The sequence below is a fragment of the Phoenix dactylifera genome, chromosome 13, assembly GCF_051530095.1.
Source record: "Phoenix dactylifera cultivar Ajwa chromosome 13, Ajwa_hap1_PhDact_Kaust_v1.1, whole genome shotgun sequence".
In the NCBI taxonomy this organism is placed as follows: Eukaryota; Viridiplantae; Streptophyta; class Magnoliopsida; order Arecales; family Arecaceae; genus Phoenix; species Phoenix dactylifera.
Genome location: NC_143202.1, coordinates 19,062,941 through 19,084,040, shown reverse-complemented (window position 1 = coordinate 19,084,040; position 21,100 = coordinate 19,062,941). Strand labels below are relative to the sequence as shown.

Genomic DNA, 21,100 nt, shown 5'->3' with positions numbered 1-21,100 from the left:
ATTCTATGATTATGAACTCTTCTCCTTTCTCGTAAATGTCAATATATAGGTTGAATGCCCCCGAGCAAAGATAACACCCAAAAATCAATATTGAGCAAGCTTGATGAGGAAAGGTATCTTTATCCCCCATTTAAGAGAATAAGAAGGCATATTATCAAAAAACCAAATGCAAAAGCAAACCAATTTCTTGCTCCACTTTTGTCATTGCTTAAACACATGGACAGATTCTGAGCTCACTGCTTAAACTGATTTCAAAGAATTCAGAACATTCCATTATATTTAGAATATTAACACATTAACTGTGAAATTTGAGAGTAGCAGGTCATCTTATTATGCTACATGTAAGTTCGATTTATAAGAAACTGGATATGCATATTATATTTTCCATGAAATGTGTTAAACTGATAGCAAATGCTATTGTAGACTAATAATTGCTACTAATGATGACTATTCCCTCTTTTTGATAGATAAAAAAGGAGATAATTATGAGCTTAAGGCATGAAGTTCACTTTCTAATTTCTGAATATCTAAGATCTTTTCTTGTAATTCTTCTGAAATGCTTTTCAATCATGTTTGTTAAGAACTTTCTTTTTAACATTTTTGAAAAGGTTGTGGACTTTGGGGAAAGCGGACCTCTTAGATGTTCTCGCTGCAAAGGATATATAAATCCTTTCATGAGATTTGTTGATCAAGGACGGCATTTCATTTGCAATCTATGTGGTAAGCATCATAGATGACATTCAGTAGTTATGCTTCATTTTTTCTTAATGTTAAAAAAGACCTATTGTTTTTGCATTTTGCTGTTAATCAATATGGCAAGATTATGACCCATTCACTTGTAATCACTTGTTCCAGAGTACCCAGTACCTATGCTCTCTAACTTTTAACCCTAAAAGTTTATATTGAGTTTGCTTGTACTTTTATGGCCTGAACCAGAAGCTTGGGTAACTAAGTTCCTTGTAACCATGAGAAATGAACTCTTAGATGGAACTTTCCCTAATGCCATATTTCTTTGTCTTTTTGATGCAATTATGCTTTCTTTCATGTTTTGATAGATATATTTGTCTTTTCTTGGACTTCATATAGCCTTTTTTATTTTTATTTTGTTGGCTGCCTTTTGCCTAGCCCTTTATGTGGATGCACCTTTTCTCTCCCCTTTCTTCTGGAAGGCTATCAAGTTGTTTATGACGCACTGGCTTGGCAGGATTTACCAATGAGACTCCTCGGGACTACTACTGTAATCTAGGGCCAGATGGTAGGCGGCATGATGCTGATGAAAGGCCCGAGCTATGTGGAGGAACAGTGGAATTTGTTGCTACTAAGGAATACATGGTCTGTTAACTTGTATTTGCTTCCAAGTTTTAGCTATCTTGTTTTAGTTTTGTCTTGTTCTGTATTCCTTCTCAAGCTGTTGAGATTTCTGGAAAAATGGTCACTTTAGACCAAAATTTAAGCTTCAACATGTTACAATTTTTTCCAGTTCCTTTTGTTCTTATTTAGTTTTGCATTTGCAAATATTGGAATATTGTTTTGTAGGACTTTAAAGCATTGACTTTGCTGTTCGTTGTTTGCCTTAGTTTCAAAAATATGAATATTGGAGGTTTTTGGGTCAATAATACCAAGCCCACTGTTGCAGCAAAAGAATACTGTCTAGTGGTCATTGAGTAATTAGTAGCGTTCTTTAAGTTTTCATGCCTCTATGTTTAGTGCGGCAGTTTCATTATGTTTTTTGAAGGTCTTATCAATGTTGGTTATTATCTCCTAGGAATTCCTTATAGATAGTATCTTACAGACCATGGATATTCTTCTAATTCAATGGAATTTATTTCAAAATTCATAATGGAGGGCTCATAACTATCTCTACATAAGTGGCATAGGTTATGTTAGTAGGTCTAAGATGACCCTTTTCTTTGTTTGTCATGTCATGGGTACTGCTGAGGTAGGGAATCTTCCATCCAGAATAATTCTTCCACTAGATGAGAAATGTATTTCTACATGACCATCTGGTGTTTCCATAATCTTCACGGCATCGGTTTCTTGGGCCTTTTTTTGGCCCTATGACCTATGTTAGAGTCCATGTTTCAGGAAGAGTGACTTCTTCCCACTTAAGTTGTTTTGGGGTAATATAATTGTTTTTGGGATTAGCCATGAAAAGCATAGTTCTCATTGTTCCAGGGCTAATGGTTGTCATGGCCTTGTAATAGACTCTAGGTCATGCAACATTTTATATTCCTAGTTTCATCGCATAACCTAATGTTTGCAGGTTTAAGATCAGAACAATCTAAGATGTTAGGGTCAGTTAAAGATATTGAGAAATCATGAAAAATATTAAAAAAAACCGGCCCATCACTCTTGCTTCTATTAATCCTAAGGCGAGTCAGAAAATTTTAAATTTCTACAATCCCTTGGGTATCTAAGAACGATTGTGAGGATTCATGCGGGCGTATATTTAGTCCCACATCGGCTATACACTAGGTAGATGTTGGGTACTTATACAGAATCAAGAAATTCAAGTAACACCTTCCGACTAGCTTTTTTGGAGTGAGGTCCTAAGTTGTGACAAAATGGTATCAGAGCGGATCCGACCGATGGCCTATATAGACTAGGAGACACTGTAGCATGAGAGCTAACTACAAGCCAATCGTAGTGCTTGTGATTAGATTTGAATGAATTTAGACCTTTAGCCCGACAAGGACACCAAGGCTTAAGGGAGTATGTAAGGACTCGGGTGAGTGTATGTTTAGTTTCACATCAGCTGGGTAGATCTTAGGTACTTATACAGGGCCAAGGAACCCAAATAGTTAACCTTCCGGCTAGCCTTTTTGGGGTGAGGTCTTGGGCCGTGACAATAGCAGTGTTAAGACCCTTTCTGGTAAAAGATCTTACAGCTACCTGAACAAGTTCTATATGTAGGTACTTGTATTTTGCCTCAGATTTGACCTCTTTTAGTTCGTTTCGTCCCAAGAGTTGGATGGTCTTTTGGGTTGTATCAATAGACAAAGTTTATTAAAAGGTCCTAGAATTACACTCAATTTTTTAGTTTATTTATGTAGTATTAAAGTTTATTAAAGCTTAAATGTGCAAGCTAACTCCCTTTTTTTTCTTTTACATCTTTATGCGTATGTAAGCATGTGCCTTTTGTTTTTCTTATACATCTTTTTGCATATGTAGGCATGTGCTTGCCTCTGCATTCCTTGGTGCATGCTGCATGTTGCATGTTTGTTTGCATGGACATGACATTTATTGTTGTACACAAGTACCAATTGCAGCTTTTTCTGTGCTTGTTCTGGAATCGATCCTGTGGCACTGAATTAACCGAGCTTTGATCAAGGAACTATTTTTATTTCTTCAAACATGCATGCACCATTGGGACCGAGAAATATTCACATGTTTACATATAATAAGTACTGCAACCTTTTGCATGTGTTGGGTTCAGTCTTGCAATCTTATGGGTTTAGCATGAAAGTCTGAGCTATGTGCTACAAAACTGTTCTGTTCCTTGTTTTATGATTAAACTGAATTTTGGTGCATGCTTGTTTGATTTCAGGTCCGTGATCCAATGCCTGCTGTGTTTTTCTTCATCATTGATGTCTCAATGAATGCTATACAAACTGGTGCAACTGCAGCAGCTTGTACTGCAATCAACCAGGCTCTTGTAGATCTCCCTGTAAGTACCATTCTTTCTGTTTATCCATGAATGCTTGGCTTAACTGCATGGATACAGCTCATTTGCCATTAAGCAGCATTGGGGCAATTAAGTTGCCTAGTCAAAAAAAATTTAAAATAGTTCAGAAGCTTGGCAGTATTTCCATTGATCTTGTTCTTGAGAAACTGGATATCTATTTATTACATTCTTTGTGGAAGTAAAGCTTTTATAGCACTTAGGTTGTCATTGGTAGTTCTAGAATCCGGACATACTAGTAAAAATAACTAATATAACTAATATTGCTACTCTCCTAATTCACTTCTAATGGAAAAGGAAAAACGACATCGTGATCAATCACCATTGCATTGTCTAAATGAGAAAAGTGCCTTGTGGCTTTTCCAGGTATTCCGAAAAAAGCTAAAGAGATACATTGGTCCTTTCACTATTATGTTACTCCCGGTCAAGATTTGGTGTGCCAGTACCGGAGCCTGTATCGTTGGCCGACGACATAGTTCGGTACACCCCTGTGCCGTTCCATGTCGGGTCCATACCAACACCATAGTAAGGGCCAGAGAACTGGAGAGGGAGAATGGGAGACATGAAGAGAGAGAGAGAGAGAATGGGGGGAGGAAGGGAGAGGGAGAGGGAGGGAGGGCCGTCGGAGGGGCCTTGAAGGGCTGGAGTAAGGGCTTCGCCCTTTGGACCCCTGTATCCATCAGAGGCTTTTGGAGGGCACTGAAGGGGCTCCGGCACCCTCTGGTGGCCCTCCTTCCCTCTCCCTGCCTCTCTCTTTTCCTCTCTTTCCTTCTCCCTCTCCCCCCACCCGTTGGTTTACCATTTTAAATGTCGGAACCGTTTCGGTCCGTCGTCGGCACGGCTCGGTACGCTCTGAACCGGGCGGTTTAGGATGGTTCCGCATTCCATGCTCCCAGTACACCCTTTATGTCATATAACCTTTCTCTTCCTCTCATATATGTAAAACATACTAGTAGGTGACAAATGAAATTAAAAAAAAAATGAGGCTTGTTTTAGGAAAGATAAAAGGAAGAATGGAGCTTCTAAGGAAAACAAGAGGACAGGCTTAAATTGCGAAATTCATAAAGAAAAGGTCATGATATTTTATGAAGAAACCATCTTTTTGAAAGGAAAGGTGGAAGATTGTGAAAGCTACTCTTTTGTTGTCACAATTTGTAGTTGATGAAATAAATAATGTTATTTCACCCCTTGAAAATCTTCTAGCAAACATTAAACTGGTCATGTTTTAGACTCTTTTCTGAACACCCATAATCGTTCTCAAGGAAAGGAATACTGAAGCTATTGAGTAAGGTAGAAGAAATAAATAACTCAAGATATACAATTCATCGCCACCGGAGAAGAAAATACAAAAAGACATTCAACCTCTAATTAGGGTAGTATGTCTTGAGGTAGTCCTGGTGTTTTATAATATAACACTCCTCTAGAGGAAAAAGGTTGGAGATGATGAATGCCACTCTCTTGGTTTTGCTTTCGGCATTGATGTTAAAAAAACTAGCATGATCCCCACCCCCAAAACCTACAGAAATAAACTTATACCAAGCAACAAATAGATGATACTCGAAAGCCTTTGCTTATACACTATGATTATGATATTTTCTTACTTACTCCAAATGGCAAACATAATCCAAGGATGCTCTATGTTTAGAAGCCTAACTTTCCGATTAAAAGTGTTCTGTATCGAATGACATGCATATCCACTTGACATGCATTTTTTCCCTTGAACCTCTTAGTTATATGTTGAATAATTGACCAGGTTGCCTAATTTATTATCTTCATTCTTGTAGGCCACTATAAAAGGTTATCATCAAACTTCAATTGGGTAATTCACTTGGACCGGGTTCTTAAAAATATATATTTAAACAATTGGCCATGTTGTAGATGTTACAAAGTTATGTTCAGATAGCATGTGGTGTGCATACTTGCCTGGAATACTGATTAGAGGTCTTTTGATTCATTGACAAATGAGATATTATCTTCTTGATTATTAACTCTTTAAAAATTTGATTGAAGTTCAGTTCTTAAGAATAGAAAAAGGAAAAAGAAATAGGAATAACTGCTGAATCTACAACTTTACCCATTGATCTTCCATTTAAAGTCTTTATTTTATGCATGGCGTTGATTAAAATGAGAGGAAAAAAAAAATTTTGACTCATTGTTTTGCAATATGTATTGATAACCAAGAAAGTAAAGTCTCATCCTTTCCTCTTTATTATAGTCCTTTCGATCCTAGTACACACCCCCAAAAAGAGCCCTTCTTAGTTCTTATATATAATAAGGATGCAGGATCCATGCTTGGGGGAAAACTAAAGTGATATCACAAAAGTTTTAGTGGTCAGCTACAGACTTTCTACATTTAAACTGGGCATTTTGAAGTCCTTAAAACACAAATAACTAAAAGCTCTCTTTTCTAGAACTTTAAGGTGTGCACCATTTTTTTCTTTTTTTTTCTAGATGTCCTTGATCTGTGTCTCTTTGAACTACCACAAAGATTTTGTGATGTCTTTTTGGTGTTTGGAAGATATTGTATGGTCTGTGTTGAGCGTATTTGCCTTGGCCTATTTTTTCTTTTTTCACTTCTTTTCATCAATGGGAACCAAGATTAGTTTGTCACTGTCTTTCAGTAAAACTGAAATGTTCTTTAGAATGGGTATTTGATATGGGTCTCAAATGTTGAGGTGTCCAGATTTATTCGATAGGAGTACCATCAAGGAAACATACACAAGGATACTTCTATGATAAATAGATGTGTGCATAATTTTATATGTGTCTAATGAATAATCTGGTAGGCCAATTATTCCATAATATAATAAAACCTGCAACTCTTCTTTTGATGTAATTTTAAACATGAAAACTTTTATATAGAAGTGCCAAAGTTGAAATGTAATAGTCATGACCTTTTGGTTCTTAGATTTAAAGTGTGAAGGGGTGTTACGAAGTATTCTGGTTTTCGACACATCAAGAAACACAGAGTTTGGACTTTGGAGTGTCTGTGCAACATTTGTCTCCAAACAAGTAGATGTGTTTGAATGAGGCACATTACTTTTTACACACAAACAAGAATTCTTTCCAAAACTTAACCAACAACTATATTTTACCTTTGTCAAGAGATGTTTAATACTTGTCAAGCCCAAAGCTTCTATTGTTCCTTTAAATGAAATGCTTTACTTATCTATGACCATCGATGATGAGAAAGGCTATCCTGCTACCATGTTACGCATGAACAATGTGGTTGCTTGCCAATCATGCTTAATATTTTCTGGAATGTACTCAACTGTTGGATAAATGAACCAAAGCTTTAAGAAATCTCCATGTTCAACTTACAAGATATTATCTTATTTACATTCTCATCAAATATATTCTTGCTGTGCCATATCTTCTTCCTCAATGCCATTTTCCTCTTCTTGCATGAGGTTAAGAAATTTGATTTGAATATAATCTAGGAACAATATCTACACTTGAGGCACATGATTGCTTGTACAATGGTTGACATTTTGTTGCCCGCACTTCTAGAAAGAGTCACAAATATTATTGGAAGTGCTGTTGCAAGAACATGCTTTCTTTGTTGGGGCAGAGCCAGGAATTTTCTCTTGCGAGGGAGCAAACATAATGTGTTACCGAAATAAAAAAAAATTTACTCAAAAAGATAGAAGTTTTTGTTGACTACTAAATATTAGAAATATAGAGTTAATATTTTGTAATTATGTTGGGATTTCTAAAAGAAATTATGAGAGTGTTATTTTGGCGTTAGAAGCTTTAACAATGATTAACATGTTAAGGTTCTTATGAATTTACAAATTTTCTTAGGCAAAAGGTAGATTAGTGATGGCTACTAAGACAGAAATAGAGAATCCCCTCACTACTACAAAACAATGGAGGAGAAATCCCAACCCTCTTAAAACTAAGATAAGATGATTTGTGAAAAAGAAAAAAAAAAATCTTAGATCTTTGATGAGGTGAGATAAACGAACAAGGAAAAAATGAACATGACTGATGTCAATATTGTTTTGGAATGTGAATTTGAGAGGAGACTGGGTATTCTGTTACTTTCTTAAACAAGACTTAATATTCTATTGCAAATATATGGGAATGTATATAGATGACAATAATGTGTGTTGCATGTAGTTCTCTTTCTTAAAGAAATGTTTAAAAAAATCTTCAGAAGTCTTTGGTTGTTAAGAAAAATGCTTAGGGGGAGAACAATTTCTTTAACTTCACAATTACTGTCTTGTTGTGCATGAACAAAACACTAAAGCTGTGGAATATTTCTCAAATATCAGAAGATATGAGCAACTAACTTATTGAGCATGAAAATTTTAGTTTCTTGCAACATTCCTAGACTAAAATCATACAATTCTGAACACAGCTTTTGAGCTTTTGCTAATACAAGGGAATCTTATAACCTGATGGTCCAGTTTTCTCAATAAACTAATCATTAAAAGATGTGCAAATGCCCATTGACTCAATGTTGGACTAGCCCTTGGAAAAGCAGGATGGCCCATTGATTCAATGTTGAACTAATTCTTGGAAAAGCAGGATGTTGCATCATTGCATCCAGTGATTAACATTTGTTCTTTATTGTTGTTATATTGAGCAATTATACTATTCTCTAATAGTGGCTTTCACTTTTAGTGTTATGGTTTGGTTGTTATCTTGCCAATTTTGTCATGCTGACATTATGATGAGATTGACAGTGACCTTAACATAAGGACATCTTGATGGAAAATTAAATGCGGTTTTAGTTTCTTCTTTGAGGTTTCTAAATCATTTTTTCTCTCTCAACTAGTACCTGCCACGTCCACTGGATCACTGAGTATTGCGAGAAATATATTTTGGAGACTCACGCAAGAGTTCAATCTAAAACATATATTTTTTATGTAATTTTCTTTTTTTATAATTGTTGTCTAATTAAGTTTTCCATCAACATTTATGTCTTGGTACATAACTTTTATTTCTGTTTATATTGTGACCTATTATCTTGCATCATGCAACTTTTCTGAGGAAGAGGGGCTGGAAGTTGTTCAAGTTATTTATTGTAATTTGCTGCCTCTTTGCAGGAAGGTCCTCGAACATTGGTGGGCATTGCAACCTTTGATTCATCTATTCATTTTTACAATATTAAACAAGCTTCACAGCAGGTAGATTGAACTGTTGCTATCATGGTCCTGCAACCATTTGGCAGCTGGCATGAACTGTTATTTTTTTTTTGGGATATTAAGAATCACCTATTTCTCTTGTTATCTTGCCTTGTATCCATAGAAATTGATTCCAGCCAAATCTAACTGTGGAGTCGTGTGAGTTACATGCTATAACAACATAAATATCTACAGAATGGTTTAGTTGAAAGAGTCGATTGTTTATATCATGGTCGATTCGTATGCAAGTTTTCGTGTCACAACATGCCTAATATATTTATCAAAAGCGGAAATTTGACTGGGTTTGTGTGACTCGAGTCATCCAGTAGATGCAGGTTATGTCCCATGAGCTTTGGCAAGGCCTATATTGTTTAAGGGAACAATTTTCTAGACTAAATTCTGGATTAAAAAATAAAGAAGATAATTCACTAGTTTTTACCTCTTCAAGCCTGGATTGTGTTTATAGTAGGTCCGCCGTATCGGTACTGGTCGGCGTACCAGTGGTAGCCCGACTGGTACGAACCGGTCTTGTACCGGTCCGAACCGGTTCTCCAACAATAAACTACCGATACCGGATTCCACGCTGATCCGGTACCGGTCCCAGGCCGGACCGGTACGTACTGGCCCGTATCGGCCGGTACGGACCAGTACGGCAGACCATGGCTTATACTCTTAAACATTGTCTTATTACATACACATCCCTCGTTATGATGCTTATACAGTAGCAGACAAGTACCATTGGAAAAGCTGCAAAGATATGGAGTTAAATACATTTGCACAATAAAGCCTCAGTAGATATGGAGTTAAATACATTTGCACAATATGCTATTGATACTAATTGGATATAATGGAATGTTTTTTTTGTTTTTTTTTAACTTTATTAATTCTTATTACAATGCAGCCTTTGATGCTCATTGTTCCTGATGTACAAGATGTTTATACACCCCTTCATACTGACCTAATAGTTCAACTTAGTGAGGTATGGGTTGCTCTTTTCTGTTTTTTACTCTTTCTCAATTATATTTGCATTCCTCTGTCAACAAGGTTTTATTAAGAAGCTTAGAGAACTTTGTTATTTTATTCTGAGGATTTAGTGCCGTCAAAATTTGGAGCAATTGCTGGACAGCATCCCAAACATGTTTGAAAATAATAGAGTTGCTGACTCTGCATTTGGTGCCGCTATCAAGGTATATGCATTTTCTTAAGGTTGTTCATTAATCCTGGCTATGCTGGCTCTTCTTTCTTTGATATTTTAATTGTACTAACTATTTACATGGGGATCTGAACTCTCTGCTGCAGTACAGTTGTAAGTTACTGAAACTTTACAATTACCTGTAGTAGTATTAACTTCAAATTAATTGGATGATTATTTTAAACTTCTAAAAGCATACATGAAAACTATGCAAATAATTTTTGTATATACATCCACGCAGCAATGTTAGTCATTGATATCAGAAACTATAAGGTCAGCCATTCCCCTCAAAGAACAATTGACTAATTTTCTATATTTTATTCAGGCTGCGTTCCTGGCTATGAAACCCACAGGTGGAAAGCTACTCGTATTTCAATCAGGCAAGCCTCCAGTAAATTTTCTTTGTTTAGTACTAGAACAAAATCATGTAATTTTTTGCTAATTATCTCAGTTATTTTCACATCTTGTAGATTAAAAATTGCACGTCTCTTGGTTTTTGGCTGGTGGGATCCTGATGGAAAAATTGCTCTTATTAGAAGTGTAGAATGAATGGTCCGTAGAAGTTCCAAAATTCTTCTACTATTAGAACCGTCATACCTCTGTTTGTCATAGAATATTTGATACTCTGGGAATTAAGAGAACTGATAACTACATCTCAGCATTTTTAATAACAATTTTGTGATAACATGATAGGTTCTCAGTTTGCTGGTTTTGCTTGAAAAATACTGTCAGAGCTTGCCTGCTTCTAGTTGTGCAAGAGCTTCAGATATAGCATGCTGGCCAGGCTTTGACATGGAAAGCTGATGTTAGCAATAAGCTGGCTGGAATTGGGCTTGCTCTTACAGGCTTATGAACAGTATATCAACCAAAGCTCCGGAAAAAAGGAAACATTCTTTATTTATATAATTTCCATTGCTTCCACCCCTTCCTGATCTAATCTTAGTTATGTTGACTAGATTTAAAAAATCGTAAAAATAAAGTTTTAGAAGAAAGAGAAAAAGAAATTTGACTATTTTCAGAAACGTGTCCCCCTTCCCTCCCCACCTCTGACCAAGATTGAATAATCTCTTCCCATCCCAGTTCTTGTCGGCATGTAAAATTTGCATGGTGTATGTGAGAAAGTTGATATGGATGCATGTCAGTATCTGGATAGACGCATGAACTGCCAATTATTTGATTAATTTGGTTATGTCCAATAAAGCTAGTGAAGTGTTGCATGAGGTTAGGCTTTTATCTAAACCAAAACATGTCTGAAATGTGGAGGAAGTGGCCTTAGAGGACCAAAATGATATAGTGGACAAGGAATTAAAAGCTGCCACAGAGGGGCTTTAGGTGTCAAAGCTGGCATCAAATAGTTGGGGCAGTACTGTTTTGTTTCTTTTTTATAGCGTATATTGCATATTTATATCGTTCTGTCCTCCACATTAATACACTTTGATGCATTTAATTACTAATGGTAAATGTAAAAGTTGTATCCCTGTGCATTATAACTTTATACTATATGTAGTGCTATAATATATCTTTTTAATAGATAAGAAATTTAGAGGTGTGAATAAAATGGTCGGTTGAATCGAGAACAAATATGATTCTATTTTTGAGAAAGAGGGAAGACCATGAGACTGAATGGTTAATGCTAGAAGCTGATGAATACTTTAAAGGTGGAAATGATTTATTGGAATTACAATTAAGAAAGATGTTCAGAAATCAAGAACTTTGTAAAATGTGAAGGATGAACAAGTGCATCATCTTAGGCCTATGAAATACTAATAAAGGTTTGAAATATCCTTGGAGACATGGGTTCTTTTCATTTACTAGTTAACCTAATGAAAACTGCAGGACAAATAAAATGGAAATGATTGGAGATGTCTTAAGTTAATGCAGATCTATTGATGTAACTGTTAAATTAATTTGTTTAGAAGAACTTAGGTTAGAGGTTGGTGGAAGAATGACTAGGAAACATGCCAATTGTTTGTCAAACAATTGATTTTATTGTTGGAAGCTTACACCATTGTTTAAAATAAGGGCTGAAAAATTTTTGTTACTTGTGTATTAAGTTATTAACCATTGATGTTCAAATAGAGAAGTTTTTTTTTTAATAATGCAGATGAGGTATTGTTGGAGGAAGATGACCAGAGTTGGTTAGAGCTGGGAATCTTAGATATAAATGCCAAAATGTCATCAGAGATAAAAAAAAACTGAGTATACGAAAGTAAGTTTCAAAAACCTGCCAATTCAGCTTGTACCTCCTGTACAAACACTAAAATGGCATAGGGGATATTATTTCTGGCAAATAGCACCTAGACACTCAAATCAACCCCAAATAGGGTGATTCGGGAAGATCATGGTCGGTTGCCCTTGCTGAGGCTGAACCATTGCCTGAACCAAGTGGTATCGCTTGGGACAGCTTCAGAAATACTTTTTGGTGGGGAAAAGGCTTGTTCTGTATTCGTAGGTGGAAACAAGCTAAGAGAGATTCTAGGAACTTCCTATGCCAATGTTCAAAGGATTCAACCTTGGATTTTTGAAATTTGAAGCTGGATCAACCATCTTTTTATTTGAATTGGGGTCCAAGTAAAGAAACATGAAATCAAGTTGTAAAGTAGATGAACTTCGATATTTAATTCAAAATTAGGTAGTAATCAGCCTCTTGTTAGATGCTGCACTAATTACAATATAAAGATTGTGCTAATTTAAGGATTCTCACCAGTTATTTGTACAAGAGGAGAAGATTGATATCTTTATTATATTTCCACATAGTTTTACCCAAAGTAAAGTATTTCTTTCAAAATACTTGATGCTATTCCTAATTGATCATTATTTAAATATGTTATAAATTTATTTTGACTCCTTGTAATGCAATTTTATGTGAGAGTTATGAATGCCATTGACTTCAGCACACGTAAGATCATGCCTACAACACTTAATTTGATTCGCCTGACTTATTTGTTACAAAAACATACCATTGTGGTAGGAAAATATGCTATAAAGGCCAAAACTAGATTTTGGAGGCCAATAAATGCTGTAGCAAGAGTTTTTTTGGGGTGCATCTTTATGTACCCATTGATGCCCTCTGTCAGCATGATCAGTAATACAGTATGTGCCATGCCCACCCATGGCTGTTACGGGTTTGATTTTCTATAACCTTGTACGGAACAAAACTCTAGTCCCAACTAAATGGTATTATTATAGTTGAAGTAGAAATGACTCTGTGAAATGGCCAAAATTTTGCTCCCATATTTATTATTTTCAAATTGCAACTACTCTTAAATAAAATGCAATAGTGTATTATTATGGGACCTGCGATGCTTCATTTATTATAGCTTTCTACTTATTTAAGATCAATAAAGGCAGATAAGCAGAAATTGGTGTATATATCTTTGTTTTGTATGCCTCTATGTAATCTGTAAGTGTATTTAGCGTCCATCTGTTTAGCTCATGAGTTTATAGTTTGCTTCATACCTTGTTTGATTTCCTTTTGTTATATTTAATAGAATAAGTTCTGGTTGTTTTTGTTGCCTGCAGTCTTGCCGTCAATTGGTATTGGATCTCTTTCTTCCAGAGAAGCAGAAGGACGAACAAATGTTTCTTCAGGAGATAAGGTTTTAAATATATATGTAGCTTTTAGTGTTGCATTTGCTTGTGCAGTAATACTGATATTTGGTGGATAGTTTCTCATTAACTTCAAGTGACTCATGGTGAAAAATGTCAAAAGCTGGAAGTCATGATAGTCCTGACTTAAAAAAACCATGACAATCCAGTTATTCACCTATAGAATGCCTTCAATTTTTTATACATAAGCTGACTTGCAGTTCGGTCATTGTGTCTTGATTCTTATTTTTCTCTGGTCATTCTAACATGATAGCAAGCCGACTATATAATTGTGGCACTTTGTGCTTTTATTACAAGTTTTAAGTGATAAAGTTAACTGTCTTCTGATTTGCTTATATGTTACTATAGATGTGAGTAGATTCCAATAGAAATTGATGTCTAACCGAAAGTTGAACAAGTAGTATATCCCATCTAACATCCTTCACTGGATTCCAGGAGGCCCATAAATTGCTTCAGCCAGCGGATAAGACTCTGAAAACAATGGCGATAGAGTTTGCTGAATATCAAGTGATGATATACAAATAACTGAGCTGAATTTTAAAACGAATCCATCTTGTATGAAGGCAAAATAATAACATGCATTTTTTTTCAGGTTTGTGTGGACATATTCCTTACAACTCAGACCTTTGTAGACATTGCTTCTATCTCTGTTGTTCCGAGAACTACTGGTGGACAGGTAGACTTTCTTAGCTCTCATGCTTTATCCGAAATTATGGCAAAATATACTGTTTTACCCAGCGTCGGCGGAATCGGTACCAGAAAACTATATTAGTTGCCCGGCAGGACGAGTCGGTATGGGCCCGCACCGTGCCGTGTCGGGCCCGTACCGATACAATAGAAGAGATGGGAGAGAGGGAGAATGAGAAAGGAAAAGAGAGAGGCCGGCCGGCGAAGCCTCTGCACAGAGGAGGCGGAGGCCGGGGAGATGCAGAGACGGGGTTCCGCCTCCGGTCCCCTATTTCGTTCGAAATAGGAGCCCGGAGGGGGCCACTTTTATTTTTGTCTTTTTTAAGTTGAAGTCGGCTAATAATAAAAAAAAAGAAGTAAAGTCGGCAAACATATTGCTAACTTCAACTTAAAAAATGCAAAAATAAAAGGGGTCACCTTCGGACCCCTTAAAAAATAAGGGGTCCGGAGGTGGCCCTGCCTCCGCATCTTCCCGGCCTCCGCCGGGCGGCCTCTCTTCCTTCCTCTCCCTCTCCCTCTCCCTCCCATTTTCTCTCTCTCTCTCTCTCTCTCTCTTTTTCTCTTTTTTCTTCTCCTTCTCTCCCTCTAGCGATGGTGTCTCAGTTTCAATGCCGGAACCGTCCTAGTCCGCTACCAATATGGCTCGGGATGCCCCGAACTGGGCGGTTCGGGACGGTTCCGCAAACCTTGGTTTTACCTCTTAATTAAATCAATGGCACTGCAACATTTTATATTTATAACATCTGTAATCGTTCTTCTGGATAAAGATGCCCTAGGTGGATTAGTATTTTTTAGTGTCATAACTGCTTATGTGATCATAGATGACGAATTATAAATTTGGGTTGTGGATATACTAAAAACAAAATAATGAAGGCCACATAATACCATGACTATGTTCATAGGTGTTGTTTTAGATGCTGGTGCATTTCAGAAGTAATTTATATTCTTTTTCCTTGTTGCAGGTTTATTATTACTACCCATTTTCAGTTCTTTCTGATCCTGCTAAACTCTACAATGATCTTAGATGGAACATCAGTAGACCCCAAGGTTTTGAAGCTGTGATGCGTGTAAGATGCAGCCAGGTAAGTCTGATAAGAGACATACTTGCTAGTATAAATACTTGTTTTTTGAAGACTTCTCTTTGGCCATGAATTTTTTGGAATTTACTTTTTCATAGGGTCTTCAAGTTCAGGAGTATTCTGGAAATTTTTGCAAGCGCATTCCCTCTGATATTGATCTCCCTGCGGTCAGTACTTATATTTTTTAAGCTGTTTTCTAATTTGGAAAATCATGCAGCCATAAATTTACTTTACATTTTGATTTCTTCACAAATAATTGGATGCTTGAATCACTTTAACCAGTCAGGTATGAGTAGATAACTGGCAAAATACCAGGACTAACCTTCTGTGTCATTGGCAATCAAGACCAATTCTTTCATTGCTGTCATAACAAGATATATGAAGATTTTAAAAATGATGGCTGAATTCATCCAGGACCCTGCATGTTCTTATAAGCAGTAACAATTAGCTGATTATGTGAAGTTGTGGACGCTAACAAATCTTGACTTTTAACAATTACATGAGTCAGTATGGGAACACTTATAAATTATGACTTTGATTCTTAACAGCTAGAATCTTCTACCTAGGGTAATGCACTTGCTTTAAATTTTTTTTGGAATCTTGAAACCGCACACGTTTCCTAAGCATTTCCTTACTAAAACTGTTCTAAAATATCTACTTACCCGCACCTGCTCTTGCTTCCATTTTAGCAAATCATGACATGATCGAATTAACAGCATCTCTCCACTGCGCCATGTCATTCAGTCAACTCTAATATTATCATATATATTTTTGTTGTCTTTCCATTCTTTTGTATAATTGAATCAAGATACAGAAACTGATCACACTGTGGTTTCTCCAATATTATGACTTTTACTAAATTGATATACTTAGACATCTTTGCCTTATCTGTCAAGTCAATTAATATAAATATAATATGCACATTTAATATAATACCTTCTTCAGAAATTGGGATCTTGCTAAAGACAGAAGTGGAACTTATCTATGTAAGTTGTAATGACAAAGTGCATAATTATGCTGAAAGGGAAAAATGATCAACAACTTAAATCATGTCCTTACAATTAAATTACTTTTTGTAAAGCTGCATTCTTGATCATCAATTAGGAATACTTTATTTGATCTTGAAAAATATAATAAATTCCTAATTTTACTGAATCAGATTTCCAAATACGGAGCAGAATCTGCTTTCACATGCATGTCCATTTAACAGTGCTAACTTGTCCCCTTCGCTTGGTTTTTTGCTATTGCATTAACTCTGTTCTGATCAGTCCCTTTTGAAGAGTATAGGCATTCTGAAACATTGACATATTTACAATTTGAAATTAGAATAGGATTTCCTAAAAACAAAGATACCTATGTTTTTTTTAACATTGCATATCTAAGAATATTTTGTTTTTTGACTCAGATTGATTGTGATAAAACCATAATGGTCACTTTCAAACATGATGATAAGTTCCAGGAGGGCTCAGAATGTGCTTTTCAGGTATGAAGAAAAGCTTGCATGCAAATCTGAGCACTTGTTGTCTTCATATTGTTTAACTCAATTCTGGTGTGCCCTGTACAAACTAGATTATATTTTATTTTCAAGTATTAATATCATGTTTAACTTTGTTGGCAATGCTATCTATTACTTTTGAAAAGTAATCTCGTTTAATTTTGCTTTCTTGTCCAGTGTGCACTTCTTTACACTACAGTGTATGGGCAAAGAAGAATTCGAATTATAAATCTCTCGCTTCCCTGCACCAGCATGCTCAGCAATCTGTTCCGTTCAGCTGATTTGGACACTCAGTTTACTTGTTTTCTGAAGCAAGGTAAGATATTTTAAGTTTTTTTGTTTGCCCATGTACTATTTATTTTTTAAATTAATTTTGGTTCTGTCTGTGTTTTACTAAAGTAGTATGAATATTCTCAACTTCAACTTGATTGAGAAAAGTTATATGTTACTATTTATTCTACTCTGATACGCATGCTGATTCTTGGCAATTAAGTGGTGGCAGACTTTCTTGGACGATTTCTTCACACTAATTGCCTTTTTTTTTAATCTACAATTATAGCTGCAAACGGCATCCCAGCCAGTCCTCTTTTTCAAGTGCGGGAACAAACCACAAACCTCTGCATCAACATCTTACACTCGTATCGTAAATTTTGTGCAACCGTATCATCATCTGGACAATTAATTCTTCCAGAAGCGCTTAAGCTTTTGCCTCTATATACCCTAGGTATTTTCCCAGCCTGAAGTTAAAATGTTTCTGGTAGTTGCTGTGCATGAAATAACTTATTTCTTGCCTGTCTATGTTTCTTTAAATTTGAATCGGTCTTTAATAATTGATATACTAGTTCGAACATGAATGCGAATTATCTTATTATCATGACCAGTGTTACTTGGCATGAAATATCAGCTGTCAACTGAACTCTGATTTAAATTGTTTTTCTTAGTTAAATCTGAAATGTTCATTATCCCAGCAATAAGGGTTGCAGCTTGAGGGCAACTTTTAAACAAAAATCATTTCTTGAAAAGCTTTTAGTGGATTTTTAACCTTGTGTTTGGATGACATCAATTATTTGCTGTCCAGCTGACATTGGTCTTTGTCACTAACTGGTCACAATGTATGTTGAACTTCTTCAAAATAGATAATGGTAATTTGCTGATATTGTGTTGCAAACAGGATCCTTACAGTACTTTAAAGTTGAACTAGGTCAGCAAGCTTGTCATGTGATTGCAATGTGTATATCTCATATTTGAATCATGAGTATCCTGGTCTTCAAGCTAGTAGAAGTTATTTAAATAGAAAATAACTAATAAAAGCTAAGGCGGAGGGACTAGGTCTTCAAGCAAGTTGGTCAGACCAGATAACAGCTGATCCAAATTTGTTTTGTTAATTAAAGATGCCAGTCAATCCGATAAGCTTACAAATTATAAATTGCTAAACTGATCTGGTTTTGTTTGTCTTGAAAGCTTAAACTTTGAAATGCTGGTGCCATGCCAATAAGGCAGCAGGCTGGTACATGCTGCATGTGGTAATGTTTCATGCTAGCGCTTCTCATGCACTGGATCACCAATTTCACTGCTAGACAAGAGCATGGAGGGATATATACATAGGTAAATAGATATATATTTTTTGCCTTTTTCTATTTTAAAAGAACCATTTTAACCTTTCTAAGGATCTTAGATGTTGTTTAATGAAAAAAATGGTTTAGAGTCAATTACTTATATACTATAATAAACAATAAGACGTGGATTTGTTGATTACTTTGCATTGTGTTAAGGTCATATGGCATGGTATTGCACCCTAGTAATGCATTAGCTGTGAAAGAAAACTTAGGATGGTTAGAATACTACGTAATCACTAATAAAACACATAATATAATGAATCCAGTTCAAAATTATGCAAGTCATGCTAGAGCATGGTCTGCTGTACCGGTCGGTACGGGTCGGTACCGGCCGGTACATACCGGTACCGGATCCTACCGGTACGGTACATCTACATATTTCGGTACCGGCCGGTACCGGCACGTACCGGCCCGTACCGACCGGTCCGTGCTGGCTCCAAATTTTTTTTGACTTTTAGCCCCATCGGTACAGTACCGGTTCAGCTCGGTTTGGTTCGGTACCGTACCGGTACCGATGCCCACCGATACGTCGGTACAGTTGGTACCGCGTACCTTGTGCTAGAGTGTTATGGTATCTTTTAAGTTTTATATTGGACCTTGTTACAACGTCGGTGTCTTCACTTAATTATGATAAGCGATGTAGTGAATAGTGATCAGCTAATAACTAGACTATATTTTCCCTCATACCGAACTAATTTGGATATTTATATTTTGATTGCCATTACATCCTCTAATTAGTTTTCCTGACTTTTAATAGAAAATTATTCATTCTAGCACCTTGTGTTTCAAAGTTCAGAAGCTGCAAATCTATCAAAATAAGTTGAATTTGGTTAGTTTTTTCTCTATGTTTTTTTCGTATTAAGTTAGTTGCAAAGTTGTCCTTGTAGGATGGACATGCAAATTAGACCTCAGAATGATTGTGCCTAGCCAAACCTTGACACATCAACACCACATCTGTCAACTTGAGCCTAGACTAGCTTGACCTCGGGCCTCACTTCCTCAACTCAAGCTCAAGATGATATATTTTCAAGCCTTATCTTGGCCTAGTTTGGTCTGACTTGATCAATTCCAAGCCCTAGGTTCCATCAATTGTCCCCTTTCGCCCTTATTGTGATAGTGCACAGAGAGTGGCAGAGAGAAGAGGGTGAGGCCTTTCGACAGATGGATGGGAGTTGGGCGAGGAGGTGAAGGCGTTGGATGCTAAGGAACCAAGGGAGGAGAAAGAGGGAGAGAATAGAGAAGGATGTGGAAGATGATGCATCTTGATTGCTAGTCCAGCATCGAGGATGTTGTTCTGAGATTAAGGATTGCCGAACCGGTACTGGGTGCCGTACCGGTCAGCGCTCGGTCTGGTTCGGTACTGGACCCGTACCGAGAGAAAAAACCAGCCGAAGCCGGAGGAGAAGAGAAAGAGAGCGAGCGGGGGAGGAAGGGAGGAGTGACCGCGGACGCCTGTGGAGGCCTCGGGGAGGGGGGAGGGGCAGCGGAGGCCCCGAGGATGCGGTATAGGCTGAGGCGTGGCTGCTGAAAAAAATTTGAAAATTTTTAAGTGAAGTTGGCTAATATCTTGCCGACTTCACTTAAAAATTCCAAAATTAAAAAATTTGAAAATTTTTAAGTGAAGTCGGCAAGCAATGTTCCGACTTCACTTAAAAATTCTCAATATTTTTTTCCATGGCCGCATCCCCTGTTTCGAAATAGGGGATGCAGCCGTGTTCTCGGCCTCCGCCGCGCCCCTGCGGCCTCCGCGGCCCTCCACAAGCATCCACGGCCGCTCCTCCCTCCCTCCTCCGCTCGCTCTCTCTTTCTCTTCTTCTCTAGCTCCGGCAATGAACCGGTTTCAAAGTCGGAACCGTACTGGTAAGCCACCGGTACGGCTCGGAACGGGTAGAACTGTCCGGTTCGGGACGGTTCCGCATTCCTTGTCTGAGATGGAGCATGTTGAGTGAGATTGTCCAATTTAGATGGCTGCCGCTCATCATGTCATTGCCGGCTCATCATATTGTTTCTGAGAAAGGAGGAAGAGAGGAAGCAAGAGTGGTGGTCCACCAATTCCACATGGTTGCTTCCTCTTACATGCTTTAGATATAGGCCAAAAATAGAGGTGAGGAAGGTGGTCCACCTCCAAATGGTTGTTCCCCCTCATGCCATTTTTGAGAGAAGAGAGGAGGCTGGAACACCCCAATTCTATCATCGAAAGGAGCAAGGGGGCAAGCTAGCAAGCGGAAAGATGGAACCCTAGAAGGATATAAGAATTGCCAAATTGTCCTGAACCGGACGGTTCGAGGCATACCAAGCCAGACCTGCAAAGAATCGGGACGGTTCGGCTACTCGACTCGGTCCCAACCGAGTACCAGTATGAAGTGGGATGAACTGTTGTAGGCTATTCTAGTAGAGTTGGTGAGAACCGAGATGAACTGTTTCAAGCAAGGTCGGAGGAACCAGTACTAGACCCCGTACCAGTTTCTCGGCGGGATGGCTCGGTACGAGCTCGCGCCGTGCTGCACCGGGCCGTTACCGATACAACGGAATAGACGAGGGAGAGGGAGAACAAGAGAGAAAAAGAGAGCGGGGGAGGTTCCTCTGCCGGCGTCCTCTCCCTCGCCCT

At 37.4% G+C, this 21,100-nt stretch overlaps 1 protein-coding gene across 2 annotated transcripts in view; it reads left to right on the top strand.

The window, feature by feature from the left end:
• Positions 1 to 21,100, top strand: part of LOC103721733 (protein transport protein SEC24 C-like) — a 35,692-nt gene that overhangs the window by 5,464 nt on the left and 9,128 nt on the right. Inside the window, exons 5-20 of one of the 2 annotated variants that reach the window (XR_015972713.2) lie at positions 609 to 720; positions 1,205 to 1,332; positions 3,548 to 3,667; positions 8,737 to 8,817; positions 9,716 to 9,793; positions 9,909 to 10,001; positions 10,332 to 10,386; positions 13,529 to 13,605; positions 14,051 to 14,122; positions 14,208 to 14,291; positions 15,265 to 15,384; positions 15,480 to 15,548; positions 16,787 to 16,864; positions 17,054 to 17,192; positions 17,436 to 17,600; positions 18,338 to 18,481. Coding sequence is in view for 1 of the 2 variants with exons in the window: in XM_008812048.6 (XP_008810270.4) it covers positions 609 to 720; positions 1,205 to 1,332; positions 3,548 to 3,667; positions 8,737 to 8,817; positions 9,716 to 9,793; positions 9,909 to 10,001; positions 10,332 to 10,386; positions 13,529 to 13,605; positions 14,051 to 14,122; positions 14,208 to 14,291; positions 15,265 to 15,384; positions 15,480 to 15,548; positions 16,787 to 16,864; positions 17,054 to 17,192; positions 17,436 to 17,600 (1,471 nt within the window). In the remaining variant the exon portion in view is untranslated. The remainder of the gene's footprint in view (positions 1 to 608; positions 721 to 1,204; positions 1,333 to 3,547; positions 3,668 to 8,736; positions 8,818 to 9,715; positions 9,794 to 9,908; positions 10,002 to 10,331; positions 10,387 to 13,528; positions 13,606 to 14,050; positions 14,123 to 14,207; positions 14,292 to 15,264; positions 15,385 to 15,479; positions 15,549 to 16,786; positions 16,865 to 17,053; positions 17,193 to 17,435; positions 17,601 to 18,337; positions 18,482 to 21,100) is intronic. The other variant, XM_008812048.6, reaches the window with a different exon arrangement.